The sequence below is a fragment of the Clarias gariepinus genome, chromosome 13 (genome assembly GCF_024256425.1).
Source record: "Clarias gariepinus isolate MV-2021 ecotype Netherlands chromosome 13, CGAR_prim_01v2, whole genome shotgun sequence".
NCBI lineage: Eukaryota > Metazoa > Chordata > Actinopteri > Siluriformes > Clariidae > Clarias > Clarias gariepinus.
Window position 1 is genome coordinate 2,383,213 of NC_071112.1, and position 15,866 is coordinate 2,399,078.

At 37.9% G+C, this 15,866-nt stretch overlaps 2 protein-coding genes across 2 annotated transcripts; both read right to left on the reverse strand.

The window, feature by feature from the left end:
* Positions 1 to 430: 430 nt before the first annotated feature.
* On the reverse strand, positions 431 to 4,749 carry pcare1 (photoreceptor cilium actin regulator 1). Its single transcript, XM_053510156.1, has 2 exons — positions 1,385 to 4,749; positions 431 to 1,123 (listed from the first exon to the last, which is right to left on the reverse strand). The coding sequence occupies exons 1-2, from the start codon at positions 4,585 to 4,587 to the stop codon at positions 1,006 to 1,008; spliced, it is 3,321 nt and encodes a 1,106-aa protein (XP_053366131.1). The 5' UTR covers positions 4,588 to 4,749; the 3' UTR covers positions 431 to 1,005.
* Positions 4,750 to 6,512: 1,763 nt separating this feature from the next.
* LOC128536027 (G-protein coupled receptor family C group 6 member A) lies at positions 6,513 to 11,543 on the reverse strand. The gene is made up of 6 exons (XM_053510168.1): positions 11,264 to 11,543; positions 10,780 to 11,068; positions 8,701 to 9,432; positions 8,371 to 8,589; positions 8,149 to 8,266; positions 6,513 to 7,726 (listed from the first exon to the last, which is right to left on the reverse strand). The coding sequence occupies exons 1-6, from the start codon at positions 11,464 to 11,466 to the stop codon at positions 6,645 to 6,647; spliced, it is 2,643 nt and encodes an 880-aa protein (XP_053366143.1). The 5' UTR covers positions 11,467 to 11,543; the 3' UTR covers positions 6,513 to 6,644.
* Between the last annotated feature and the right edge of the window lie 4,323 nt (positions 11,544 to 15,866).

Sequence of the window (15,866 nt, forward strand, 5' to 3'; positions counted from 1 at the left end):
CCAGTATTGTTCTAGAATATAGAAAATAAATCACTAAACAAAATTAGGAGGTGTGTCCAAACTTTTGACTGATATACTGTATACAGTATAAAGGGTGACATTCATGGCAATGCTCACACACTCATTCAACCAATTATTTAGCATCATTTGGAAACAGCAAATTATCCTTAGTCGTATATAATTTACGCATTGTTTTTTTTTATGTTTTTGAACATATTCTCCCAAACAGTGAACTCCAAATTTTGATGAGCTCATTCACGTAAAACATTTGTTCTAAAGTCATAATGTGCGTGCTACAACCTAGTGAAAAATATCAGTCTACAGGTATCCATGAACTATATTAATTCTGACAAGCTTACTGCGCATCAAATAATATGAGATAAATTTTATTGTGTAATTGTAAAAACAAAAAAGACAATCATGTAGTATATAATTTAGTGTCAGACTACAATTAATTTGTGTTAGAGTGCTGCATTGACAAACATCATTGCAATTAGGGGGAAGAACCGCTTACATATATTTAAAAAATGTTTCAAGGCACATGTATAAGCAGAGGCTTGTGGTACACAATTATAGTTGAACTAGTTTCCATTAGGAATATCTGCCCACACTCTGCTTCTTAGGCCATCTCATTACCAGGCCTTCCCTTCTTCACCTGCTATTCATTTACAGAATACTTTTTCGTGTCTTCATAATATTTTTTTCTTCTGTCCGGTCACAATTCTAAGCCATGTCTACGGTACATTCTGTATAATGCTATTTTTGCCCTGGTGTTGCCAGTCATTTAGACACACTGTAAAAAAACTCAAGAAAATTTCCATGGGCTAGTTGTGAAGTTTCCATGAATCTAAAATACTATTTACAAATGTATGTGAGGAATAAAGGCAGTCAGATGAAGTAGAGATCTTTTCTCAGCAATATGTCTTGAGTTCCCAATGGAAAACAGCTTTAATCCCATTTAGGGTTGCTAATCCATAATCCTACTTGGCTTTTATCCAGGGTCTGTTATTCACTCTGTAAGGCCTGACCCACAATGCACAGGTCTGGGTGGGAGGAAGAACGATTTGCTTCTCTGATCTCCAGACGCTTGTTCCAGGTATCTCTGATTGGAGCATCTTCCAGCCTGTAGCAGCAAAGCAAAGCATGGATATTAACATTGATCTAGATTACAAAATAGAGCCAATCAACATATCACTAATATAGCATATTATTTATAATATATTATATTATAATTAATGATTTATTAATATGCAATAATTGCTGATACAAATAGTATCCAGAACTTCGTAAAAGTTTTTATTAAAGTGGGGGCTACAGTATATCACAACCTTTTTTAAAATAAATTTAAATTTGCAAATTGACTTAATAATAACAACAACCTCACCCTTGAGTGTTGATTGCTGGTTCACTTCCGCAAGACTGTGCAATAGACACCACTGGTGCCCTAGGTGGAAGACTGAGACTAGGTCTTCTGTCAGACTGACTACGCCGAACAAAAGGCTTTGGTCCTTGGACAGCCGTAGATGACCGAGCATGCTCACCCCAGGGCCGAGGTAGTATGCTACGTCCAGACGGGGTCCATGCCTGTGGAGGTTTAGGCACACGGTTTGGTTGTGCCTCAAATAAAGATGGTGAGGCTGGACAAAAAACTGAGTGAGCGTTGCTGAATACTCTTGAAACACAGTGCTCACTGTTGTTATCCCTAGACCGTCTTTGCACTTTCGGGGAGGCAGGGGGAGATGGTGCCTTAAAAGGATAGGAAACTCCAGAAATGCAGCTCGGCCTGGGGTCTTGATTAGTGGGGGTATTAGTTTGTGTACATTGGCTGGCTAGTGGTGGAGTGGGAAGTTTGCGAGATATTAATGTACCAGATGAGTTGGAAGAAATTGGTGTTCTTTTAAATACAGGTGGACTGGGCAGCCTCCTGTGTGCAGGTGTAGAAGATAACATGTGGGTCCTGGATACAGTTGAAGCGTCAAGTGACTGATTTTCACTATTTTCTCCAGCTGTTGAACTGGACGCCCTTGTTTCAGGGGTCTTTTTGTCCATCTGATTTCTTTCAATACTGCTTTGAGTGAGTAGTAAGTTTTCATTATTCACAGCAGGTTTCTCTGTTGGAGAATTGGATGAGTACCGCAAGTGGATAATTTTTCGAGCCTGTTTATAAAGTGAGACAGCTTCCTCATTCCTTAAACCTACATTAGATGTCGGAGCAACTTGGCTGTGCTTAGCCACCCCACTGGGGTGCAGGGTAATACTCCGTGCAGGCGATAAGCTGTGAGAACCTTTTCTCATACTTCCCTTGCTAGGTAGAACTGTAACAGATTGCATGGCAGTGCGGAGCCTTTGAGACATGCTGGTTGTCTTTGGCAGGGTAGACCGTCCCCTACTGTTCAATTTTTCATGTGTTTTGCTCATTTCTACATTTTCAAAAGAATTATCCATGAGGACCTCCAGAGGAGGTGGTGGTAGGTTGTCCAAATCAATATCATCTTGGTTTTCCAAGGATATACATTCCTTTTGATTGTCCATGCTGTCATTTTTAATGCATAAAAATTTATCTTCACTTCCCAAACCTGGAATGACTGGAATCCCGTACTTCCTAACTCCTTTAAGAGGTCCAAGCCCTTTTGACCTTTCATGAAACCGTTTGCTTTCCTGCATTCCCTGACTGAAGCTGTCAATCAGTTTCTTGACAGAATTTCCTCTGTGGCACAGTTGTTGGGGTGATGGTGGTGGACTTGGAAGGGAGGTTTCCTTCATGGGTCCGTTGGTAGTTTTATAGATTTTCTTTTTCCCCCTTTCTTCCGACTGATTCTTTTCTGCAACGATCTTTTCACCAAGTGCCTTCCTATTACTGTTTGATGAAGTTAAACGTAAAGGATGTGTTTGAGCTTTTTGCTTTTTTTGTTTAGAAATTTCTTTATTTATATTTTGTCCTGTTCTGACCGTTCCCATTTTTTCCATCCTTTTACTCAATTCTTTTTGTGTCCTTTCCAGTTCAAGAAGAGTGGGGTCATCCATTTTACTACCAAGAGAATCTGCCGATCTCGAACGCCGCTGTTTAGTAACTGCCGCTTTCTTATTAGGTGATTGATTCATAGCTGTTTGTGGTCTTTGACGCCTTTTGTCCCCCTCATCTGTCCACTGCTGGTCACTAGTCTTTAAGATTCCATGTTTTATCTTTTCTCCAGAGTGCTGAGATGAAACAAAATTAATCTTTTCACTAATGGCATCTTTCATTTTTATGGTCATTTCTACATTGTTTGGATTTTCTATGCGTTTTGTTGGTATGCATTGTGTTTGATGGCCAGAGTCAGGAAGAGCAGAGCTTGAATGCAACCTTACTTTACCCTCACAATATCTTTCCTTTTTGCCCTCCTTGCTGTCTTCTTCTACTTCTCCATTACCATCATCCAATAATGTGCAAGAAAGCAAAGATTCTGTATCTCCGAATACCTTACCTGTAAATGTACAAAAGGAATTAATAGAGGTTGCAGAGCTGCTGCAGCTAAATGTTTGATAAGAAGAGCCTTGATGGACAGGGGTAGAGTTTTCTGGACTGTAAATTACTGTACGACTGGATTCACTTGATTCACAGCTTTCTCTGCGCTGGCGTTGTCTGTCTGATCCAGCCATTGACTCACTTTCTACACCAATACCACTGTCTTCACTAAACAATGCTGAGTCCTCTGGTCCAGGTCTTTGTAACGAGGCAACTTCAATTCTAGTTAGCAGCTGCATTAGCCTAGCCTCAACGGCACGTTTTGCATTCAGTTTTTCCTGTAGGATTTCAGAGACAGATGAAAAATAATCCACTGCATCCTCAAGGGCTGTGTCCCCAATTCCTTTCACTGATCGTCCCAAAAGACACATCCTTTGGACCGTATACTGAAGTAGCTGCTGAAGTAAGTCTGGTGGGGGTTTGGTGGGAATGGGTTTGCCGCGAGAAGGTACATTTTTGGTATTGCGTGGCCAAGCCAAATGTCCCCCATGGTCTTTTAAAAGTGTCTCTCCTTCTTTAACAATTTCTTCTAGACCTTGGTTGAACTCTTGGTAGCGGAGAGCCATGAACGCAGCCATGGGTTGCAAAGAAATGTGAGTTTGTGCTGCATGATCTAATAAGCCCAATAGCAGTTCATATTTATCGATACTGGGATTAAGATATCCATATGCTGCTTGATGGGCATTTACAAGTTCCTCTGGAAAGTCCACCTTCTTCTCAGTCGCAGGTATTCTCTCCTTATCTTTCTTTATGCTTGATTTGGCATTTTTATGATTCTTTGTTTTCCTTGCACCCCGTTTCTCATATTTCTTTTCATTTTCCTTTTCTGAAGTAATCGTTGCTGCTTCAGGTTCAACTGTAGGGTGTTTCTTGACTAAAGGAACAGAAATTGTATTGATGTCCAGTGTTTTTTCTCTACTTATCTCACCAGCACCACCAGCAGCACCAGGGCTTACACTTCCTCCATTATCAGATTGTCTATCCTCCAAGTTTCTTTTAGTCTCTGGCAGCAATGTTGTCCCTTTGCTGAATGGTCCTTGTGCTCCATTTAGGTTATTTCCCCTTGATGGGGTACAGCCCATCTCAAAGGTATCAGTTTTCCGTTTTTAGAATTTAAATCTGTGAATCCAGGAGTATAAAAAAATAAAATGCGCCATCTGAAATAAGAAAGCTTTAAAGCCTTACCGAACAGCTGCACTTGTCAATGTCAAATGGTTAACCATTGCACACACATTTGCATTTGACAGCCTGGATGTGTCCTAGCAAATGACGAAAGGTTCATTCTACGCTTAAAAAACAAACCAAAAAAAAAACGTATGTATATTATTTAAAAAGATTTTCCTTTTTTTGTAGTTGACTGGTACGACAGCTTCAATAAGGCAGGCTTCTTGTGCACCTTGAGAAGGACAAGCAGATGAAGGTATTAGAGAGGATTGGATTGTAGTGCTCAGCATACACACATGTCATGTCCAATCTGATGAAACTCACACACTTGCAAGATGTTAAGCTCATTAAGATAATCAGGACTTCTTTCCTCAGGTGGCTTTTTATGGCATAACCAGCGTCTCTGTTATATTGCAATATATTACGATGTCAAAATACTATCCTGAGTATTCGTTTTTTTTTTTTCTTCCACTGGTTTTACAGTTGAGTCCAAAATTAAAAGATTTATCCCAACTCCTAGGCTTATTAACCTTTATTCACCCAACCTGAATGTTGCTCTCAAACTTGGTGTAATATGAGCTGTGGGAAAGAAACTCGAGCTGGTGGCAGTTGAACAGATTAAAGAAAGAGAATGTATTTGCTTTTGCTTCCTCTTTCATTGCGCTTATATAACATGTACATCATCTTGGGGTGGGGAGTGGGAGCAGATCTCTCGCAACCTTAAAGCACAGAGAGACAGTACCGGGGGAAAATAAATTGGTCAAATGGCCCACAAACATAACAAACCACAAACGTAATACAAATCTCCAGCTTTTAATGTATAAAACCAAACACAAATGTAATAGCAGTTTGTGGGATTATTACGTTAAAAGCTGCAGAATCGTATTACGTTTGTGGTTTATTTATTATTACTTTTGGAAAAAATGAATTATGTTTGTGGAATATTACATTTAAAAATGCATTTTTATATAATGTTTGTGGGTTGTTATTACATTGGTGGGTGTTACAAGAAGGGTTTTTTTTTTCAAATATTGTACTAGAAATCCAGTTTATTCAGTACAATCTGTGATTCAACACAAGAGCTGCTGTAGAACCACACCATAGTTTTTGTGTATATATAACTAAAATGATTTATATAAAATTCTAATTTTACATTTAGGATTTTTTACATAAACGATTTGACTATCTAATTATCACACCCATGTTGTTAGTTGTGTAGAATATGTGTGCTGTAGCATTACAATTTCCCTTCCCTGGAACAATGGAGTCACCATAAGTCACCACTAAAGTGGAAAAAGGGTAAAGTGAAATCTACTGGAATTTTTTTAGAAAAGTTATTAAAAGTTATTATAGCCGCAATGCTGACGACTAAATCTGGAATGTGATGTTCAATAAGTGCACATTGGTTTAAAAATTACATTTCCACACTATAGATAGATAGATAGACATGCATAAAGCATTTTTTAAATAAAGTTAATAAATTTTTCATTTCAAATATTGTCAAATTACTTTTTTTTCTTTTCATTTTTATGATATTAAAAAAATCAAGGAAAAAAGTAATTTATACAATGGGTTTTCAAGCAATCTTTAATATATAACATTCTGTGTAATTTACAAATAAGAAAATCAATAAATAACACAATCAACAATTTAACCACATCTCATTTTTGAAAAAACGAACTAAAAGGAATACAGACACACACACACACACACACACACACACACACACACACACATATGTATATATATATATATAGTTTGTATTCCTTTTAGTTTGTTTATATATATATATATATATATATATATATATATATATATATATATATATATATATATAATGTCTAATGACTATTTTATTGCTCAGTGCTACAACAAGGTTGTAAATATGTAATATGTAAACGTTTCATGGACGCAGAATACTTATATACTGCAACAATAATAATACTCCTAGGTGCAGAGTTCTTTTCTCCGTCGTTTAAACAGACCTTCTGCGCAACCTTTTCCGTGTGATCTGCTGAGGGTTGGATTTATTTGTGTTAATTGTGAAGCAAATTCCAGAATCATTTGAGTTCATGCTGGTCTGTGAAGCTGAGAGTCCTGTTTCAGAACTTAGCAACCCGAACCATGAAGAATTAGAAAGAATGGAGACGACCGATGGTCTGGTGTTGCACGCTCGTGCGATATAGGCCTCCTGAGTGACCTCGTCCTTCTTTTTGCAAAGGGCCATGTACCACTTGGGGGCGAAGTGACAAAAGATGATTCCGTAAGTCGAAACCAAGATAGCTGCAGCCTGAATGGAGTAGCGCTCTACGAACTTCGCAACGTATATTGGAGTGAAGCACGCCCATACAAACAGGTATATCAGCATGCTGAGGATAATGTGCCCGGTTTCATTGAAGCGCTGAGGAACTTTTCGACCTTTAAATGCCAGAATAAAACAGACGAGTGCGAGCAGGGCGATGTAACAAAGCATGAAGCCAAATCCCATGCCAGAGCCTTCTACACACTGCACTGTGATCTCCATGCTGTCATTAGACGTCAGGAACTCCACCGAAGGAGAATCAAAAATTAGCCAAAAGATGCAAATGAGGGCCTGAATGAAGATACCAGAGCCAATAATAATGGGAGGCTTGTAGAATTTCTTGACACTGTGTTGCCGGTGTCGAGGGAGGAATGCTACAAATGTACGCAAGGCTTTTACCAGGATACATGAGACGGTAAGGGAAAAGCCCAAGCCGTACAGGACCTGGCGTACCCTACACTTGTGGACATTGGGTTTGCCGAAGAAGATTATGAGACTGATATTGCTTAATGCTAATCCCACCATGATGAGAAGATAAATGGAGCCTCCAGCCTGTTTGATAACGGGACTCTCACGAAACACCAAGTAGATAATCAGATTTATAAACAAAAGGAGAAATGCTCCCACGTCAAACACTAGAAAAACGATGGCTCGTGGTCCATCCCAGGTCCAGTAGACTTCTTTCTTTTCTATACAGTGCGTCCATCCTTTTAGCGACCATGTCCCGTTTTGGCACGGAAGGCAATTTTGAAGATCTGGAATTATTTTAAGAATTTATTAACTCATAGTAGATTATCATTTGGTATATGGTTGGAGAATTACATTAAATCTTTGGTTCTATACACATGTATGCAGACATTTTTTAATATTTTGATTTTTATTTTGTTCTGCATTTTGGCCATTAATATAAACAATTATTCTGTGTCATTGAAAACTAAAAAATTAAATTAAAAACCCTATAATAATAATAATAATAATAATAATAATAATAATAATAATAATAGCGTGTTTAACTTGTTTAGACAGGACTGAGTCTTTTCTTGGACTGTGAAGAGAGGATTAAAAAAAAAGGCTATGCTATATATTTTTTTATTTCCCTATACATGAAGACATGACGATTGTATAAACATGTTTTATTATTTTCCATTATAGTACTAATAAAGAATAGAATACTCACTTGAATTATTGGAGTAAGTGCCCTCTAAACAGTCTATGCATTCATGACAGCAGGATGGCTTTAAAAGTTTTTTTGCTTTGCCAGGAGGGCAGGCATCAGAGCATATTGAAGTTGGTACCTGAAATAAATTCATAAATAAAACAAGGATTTGATGCAAAATAATAATAATAATATAATACACCAGTATACCAAGACTGATCTAGATTATCATAGAACACTCACCTCATTTGAATTTGAATTATACCATTGGATATTTTTATCAATAATAATTTGTCCCTGCTCCAGGTTATATCCTCCAACAACTTTAAGATATCTGTTTCCATTAGACTTATTCTGCACCCAGTTCATCAAATCATAACCGTTGACAAAATCTCCAGACTCATTAAAGTAAAATGTTCGATTGTCCAAAGTAAAATTGACCTGCTTTAGTTCATTGAGAAGCTGAAAAAAGTAAATAACAGCACCATGAGTAAACCATTTAATTTGTACAAAATTGGATGACATTATATGAATCATACATGAGAGATATAACATCTGCCATGTAAAGGTTACCTCATATGGGGGGAAGTCTTTGTTCCCTGGACAGGCAGTTTGGTTACATTTTAAAATCTTCTTCAGGGAATGAGCAATCGAGAGCACGGCCAATCGGTCAGCATAAGCCTGCGTGGTATCCACTACTTTTGTTAAGAAGTCTTTGTCGTTTCCAAACTTTCGGTATTTTTCTATGAATACATTCTCAGTCCCCGGGGTGATTGCAAGATTTTGCAGATACTCTTCAAACCCAGGGTTAGGGCCTGTAATAAAACTGAATCCAAATACATCTCCGATGTTGTTGATGCCGTTCATGTGACTGATATTATACGACACCGACCAGGCGTCGCTGGCTATCCAAGTGCGTGATATGTTCTGTCTGATCACCTCGATGAAGAGTTTGTGCACTAGCTCTTCTCTTAAGATGACTAACACGACTTTTGCTGTGGAGTTTTGGATGGTTTGGACCACTTTTTGGATCATGATATCAATGTTCTTATGATCTAGGTAGTAAGGCAATGTTTCTATAAAGGCGGTACAAACATTCTCCTTTTCAGCATTGTCCAGGAAGCCTTGCAGAGCGCTTTTGCCATATTCATCATCGCTGTGAATGAGACCAACCCAATCCCAGTCAAATCGGGACATGAGTTTGGCCAAGGCTTTCATCTGGTGGACATCACTGGGTATGGTCCGGAGGAAGGAAGGATACCGCAGACGGTCACTTAGTGCTTCTGCAGACGAACTTGCACTGATCTGGTTACAAACAAACAACAAGAATGGAGTTAGAGTTTAGTGATTAAGGCCCACTGATAATTAGAAAACGACTTTTTTAATCCGAATTAAGCAGAATTCTTACTCTTTACTGTGAGTGAATCTATTAACTGACATTAACAAGCCTATTAACAAAACGTTTAATCTCCACCATTTTAAGATTGCTTGGACTGTACCCTGACTTCAGTATAATTAATACATCTAAATTTATTTATTTTTATTTTTTTTACATAGAAATCTTAATGGATATTTTGCCAATGTTTTTGTCTCCAGACCTAATTTGTCAATCTGAAGTTTGGACACAACTTTGGATTTACATTCTAGAACAATACTGGAGATTTCAAAACTATGAACTAAGACATACGGCATTAGGTTATTAAGTAACAACAAAAGTCAGTTGTTATTTTAAGACATGAAGGTCAGCTGTTCTGGAACAGGTCTCGCAAGAACAGCATTGTGTCATTTGTTAAACCCATCAAGCTCCATGATGAAACTGTCTCTCATGAAGACCTTCCCAGGAAAGCAAGACCAAAACTGAGCTCTGCTGCAGAGGAGAAGTTCATTTAGAGTCACCAGCCTCAGAAATCACCAATTAACAACCAGCACCTCAGATTACAGCCGTTATGAAGCTTTACAGAGCAGAAGTAGCAGATATACATCTCAATATCAACTGTTTAGAGGAGATTATTGAGTGTTTTAGCATTCAGAATCATTTTACAGTGTAAAGAGGAAATAAAAATCTGAAAAAACCATGGAATTAGAAGTTGTGTCCAAACTTTTGACTGGTAATGTACATACACTGCAAATCATTAAATTGTTACTTGAACTTTCTAGATTAGGTGAACTCACAGAATGTGCTTCCCATACGAAATTTTTATGACACAGTAGTGCAAGATCTGTATTTGCTGCAATAATCTATAGATATCCGTTGCAATAACATCACAAACCAAAGATCACATTAATTAATTAGTTCTGACATGATGTTTTTTTTTTTATTAGGTCGAGTTACTTCTATTAAAAATAAAAGCAAAATAAAAAATACGTCTTCAAAAATAATTTCTTTTTTGTCTTATTATCTTAAATAAAGAGGTGAGGAAATGCTGATAGCAGTTATAATGCAATATAATAATAGGAACGTACTGTAACTTGTTTTTATTGCAATTCTACAACAAACTATGAACAGATTCAATTATCACATTTTTAATAAAAAACAACAACACACAATCACTGTTATTCAAAAACAAAAAAAATCTACAGAATGGTACCAGCATCACACCTTCCTATTCTTGCTTATTACCTATAACTCATATTTTATTCATCAAATCTCACCTGCGGCACCATGTAGAGGCTCAGAAAGCGCGCCACACTGATCGACACCTCCGAGTATCGCGCTCCAATAATCGCCTTTACTTTGGGGTTTTGTTTAAGCTCACACTGCCCAGGACCAGTGTTATTAAATTCCAGCAGGTGCTCTGTGGTCTGTATGGCTTTCGAAGCATGACAGCAAGTGTCACAGATATGATAACCAAGTTGTACCCCAGGGAGGAAACTGGAGTTATTGATGGTTTCAATGGTGTAGATGACAGCAAGCATTCGTACAAATGATACAAGATTAAATCTGGGGAGGAAAAAAAAATTTAGGAAGTTAAAACAATTCTGTACACATAATGCAAACTTTACCATTAAACACAGTTTACCATTTATAATGTTGTAATAATTTGAAATCATTTAAATTGTCTAATAATTTTATCATGGAAATCAGGGTATTAGCGATTAACATTTAGTGGAGAAAATGACGTAAGAAATAACTCACTCTGAGCAGTTGTATATATCTGGAGTTCCTCGAGAATATAAATTCTCCACTTTAGAAAAACAGGAGCTGAGCATACCTATCTGTATATCTCCTGAAGCCCAGGCGCCGCATTTATATATTTCATAATCGCATGCATGCCCTAAACTGGCTTTACTGACTGATAAAACCGCGCATAAAAACGCTACGTACATCCAAAGCCACATGTTGACTTTACAGGCTACATCCAACACGCGAGGTGACAACAAGAATGAACTAGTTGTGAAATTTGGTAACCCTACTCATTTTCATCTGATACCAAAGAGAGAGTGAGAGAGAGTGAGAGAGAGAGATAGAGAAAGAGAAACATATCATGTGCATTACAACATCGTCACCTGTACAGACATGAAAGAACGAGAGGCCACGCTTGCCGTAATGAAATATTATACTTCCTTGACAGAAACCAGTTTTGTGGGTTGCTATACATTTGGTGGGTGTGTTTGGGGGTTGTTTGGGGGACAGGCAAGAACCTATGAATATAATATTACTTCTGAGAAATATATGAACTTTTTTATGCCTGGGTAGGAATTATTGTCTTAACTGAACTGTACATACATGTGCTTTTTTTTATTTTAATGAAAATATTGATTAAGAGTTTGAGGAATGGGTTAGTCTAAATAAAAGGTGACACTGCAAAAAAAAAAAAACACACTATTACACATACTGTAGCTGTGAGTTCATTTTTTTTTTACAATTAGATTGTACTAATCCTTTAGGGGATCTTCTATTAGTCTTATGCAGGAAGTTTTTTTTTTTTTTTTTTCACATTTTTTTCCTCGAAGATGATGCGTCACCACTATCATTCCAGGTTTTAATAATGCGTTTTACAGTTCTAAAACCAGTTTTCGTATTTTCCGCAATCTCCTTAGTTGTTTTCTTTGCTTGGTGCATGACAATAATTTAACTCCTCTGAAACAGAGTAACATCTTTACCCCGACCACAGTATACAGTATGTCCTCTGACATGGTGGTTTAAGAACCACACAGCTCCTCACTGCATCAGTTCGGGTTAAATAACTTATTGCACTGCAGTAATTATACAACAGAAGGATCTTAACTATTTGCTTAGTTACATCCAGATGTTTTATTTTGTCTCTATTTGTCTTGAAGAGGAAGAGGAAGTGATAAAATGTTTATGTACTGTATGTTTATAACCAGGACATGGTTATCATGACATGGTATTATAAAAAACTAAATCGCTATAACGATAAAGGGCACGGTGGGTCAGTGGTAGGTGTTTCGCCTGCCATGCAGAAGACCCGGGTTTAATCCCAAGTCCGGATATAATGGAAGGGTTGCGTCCGGGAGGACATCCAGCGTAAAACCTGTGCCAAGCTTGTATGTGCGGACAGGGTTCGAACCGAAAGACCGACAACAAATAGATATAAAGATAAAACTAAACTGATAGTTAAAATGTTAAAGTCTTGCTACAAATTCTGTTTCAAGATCATGGCTGGGAATAACACAGGCTATGAGCCAATGCAGTTTGTTAACAAGTTTGTTCTCTCTCTCACTCTGGCCTGTGAGGTCAAAACCAACTGAACATTTTGCAGCAAGACAGATTAGCTAGTATGTTAGCGCACTTAGCTAAAAAAAAAAAGACAAAAAGAAAAAGGGTGATTGATGAATGCAGGACGTTTAACGGCATGTACATTTCTAAAAATTTCTTTTAGACAAAAAAGCAAATGTAAATCTTACGTGCAAATGAAAAGTGTCGGTTCATTTGCACGTAAGATATTGCCCAGTCTTAAAGATGACAATTTGAGTCAACTGCGTGTGAGAAAAGTTTCTGATAAGTACAAGAATCTGTCACATTAAAGAGAATTCACAGCCATCTGAACAATTGCTAACAAAAAGCTCCAAAATACAGCACGGCTCAGACAGGAAAAAAAGCTGCAAACAACAAATGAAAGATTTGTCAAAGCTCGTTATGTGACCGCTCACAAAATTGCTAGCAACAGCAAGCCTTTCTCAGAGAGAGATTTCATCACTCTGTGTGTTGAGTGTTTGTTTTTTGTTTGTTTTTTTGAGCCAATGGTGTAATAATCAGCCCAGTTGAGAAGAGGGTGTTTAAAAAAAAGCAGACTGTCGAAAAAGACAAGAAATCTTGAGCATCACCTGAAAACAGTTTGTACACATGGATAAACATTGTAATGTGTGATGTGACGGAATAACACTTGCTTCTGCGCAACACTTCCTTACTTATGATTAATTTACAGAGGTCAAAGCGTGCAATTAAACGTGCTGGCCATTAAACCGCAGCCAGCTGTATTGTTGGAAGAACATGACTTGGAACACAACCTGCCTTATCATGCAGCTTTCAGTGCTGAAAAGAGCGTGGGAAGGGTGGGACGTGAAAACCCAGATTCAGAAGTTTTGTGAGAAAGGAAAGGATATCCCAGAACTGAGCAATAATAACTGGTTGATTGCTTTAGCAGTTGATTTTAATGTGACTAAATTCATGAATAAGCTAAACTTTAAATTACATGGCAAAGGTCATTTAGCACATGAGATGTACAACCTAATTATAAAGCTTTTCAGTCGTCAAGTGCAAAGCAACATATTGACTCACCTTCCAGCATTGCTCACTGCAGGAGGTATAATTCCATGCTGCAGGCCCTTCATGGTGAATTTTTATTTTATTTTTTTATTATTATTAGGATTTATTTTTGGAACATTTCAAAGCATTGGAAAATAAACAAGCTTTTGATGTACTGGGAGGAAAGTCCATGTGTGCACCATTGCCGAGATCCTATTCATCTCTCAAAACTTTCCATAAATGAGATGACAATCTTTCTTAGTGATTAAATTCAACAACTCAAAGTACAGATCATCTTATAGAGATAAAATGAGCAAATGTGTCAGACATAATGCTGACTTTAAGGCACTGAAGCTCTTTAGAGGCTTTATTCCTCCCACTGAGTTGGGTAATTGTCACGGAAAGCTTATGTGCTGGCTCGAGCACCTCTGAAAGCACGGTGACTAAGAAGTACCAGTCTGCAGATGTTATCTACGCTTCTCCAAACATACTCAAATGATTCGGTTTAGAAAATCTAGTACTGCCTAGTGCATTTCTGTTCCCGTGTTGACTTGTGCACTTGTTCGAGCAGAGTCATTTAAATGAAGATGGGTATCTGAGACCCTGCAGATGTAATCTGTGCTTCAGTTTTAGAACTCGAACAGGGAAGATGAAGCTCTAAATGTTTTTGCTCAGTAAATTAATTTCCTTGAAGAGTAAGTTGGCGAAACAGGTTTATAGGAAGTTTGATGACTCACACATTTTTGTTGCGGTAAGCTGAGTGACCAGATTTTTTTTAAGCAGAAATGACTGTTACATGATATCTTACTCATGTTTACACAGAAAACATGACGTACAAGTGTTTGGACGCTAATGCTGTGCCATATTTCTGATATGGCCCTCTGTAGGACAAAAAAATATTGAATGCTTATCGAACACTAACGTGAGAAATTAGGAAATGGCTAAGTCTAATTATAGTAACAACAGCTTTATTCCTGTTTACTTAAATGTTCAACAGCATAACAGCATGTTTTTTCAGATGGTTACTGCAGCAGATCGTCCAATCAGCACACTTTAATTTTGGAACAGGTTTCATGGCAGATCATTACCAGATTATTCTTGTTCCTGATGCAACCCTCTTGGTTTTATCCAGGCTTGGACTGGGCCCTAAGAGTGCCCTGCAACACCAGTCTCTGGGTACCACAAATGTCACATGATAATGATTTAGAATTGCTGATAAAACTAACAAACTGAATAACTAGCTAACAATTGAACGTGGCTTTGGCATGGCGGCTTAGAGATTAGCACCGTCACCTTGCATCTCCATTGTCCAGGTTCTATTCCTGCCTCGGGCTCTGTGTGCATGGAGTGTGCATGTACTCCCCATGCTTGGTGGGTTTCCTCCAGGTAGTCCGGTTTCCACCCACAGTCCAAAGACATGCGGATTAGTCTAATTGGCTTTCCCAATGTAGACCGGAGGGCCTACCACTGTCGTTAAATAGAAATAAATGTCATCGTTGGACTACAGAGGCTTCTAGATGGATGAATGGAATTAAAAGATTAGTACTTAGCTGAGTCTAACTAACAACAGTTTCTTTGTTCTTAATGTTAGACAACAAGTAAATAAAGCTGATAACAAAAACTAGCAAAAATCTATTTACCAGCTGGGACAATACAAACATCCATGATCCATGAAAATGAAGGGCGTTCATGTCAAACTGGGACAGAAAAACAGAACACAGTTCTGAGAGTAAAAACTCCCTTTATTTCTCTATATAATCCCCTGATACACTAATGCACTTATCCCAGTGTTTCACTAGAGCTTGGACACCATCAAGGTAGAAAGGTTTCTCAGTACACCGGAGCCGTGATCGGACTGTCTGCTTTATGGTTGAAATTCCATCCTCCCAAGAACTCCTCTAATGGTCAAAACAGCAGAAATATAAAATAAATAGACGTTAAACCTCACTTAGGTTTAATTTATGTTTCCTCTTGGCACCGGCTGCTTTAAAACCCAAACTTAGAGGCTCGCTTTGATATTTGCTACCGT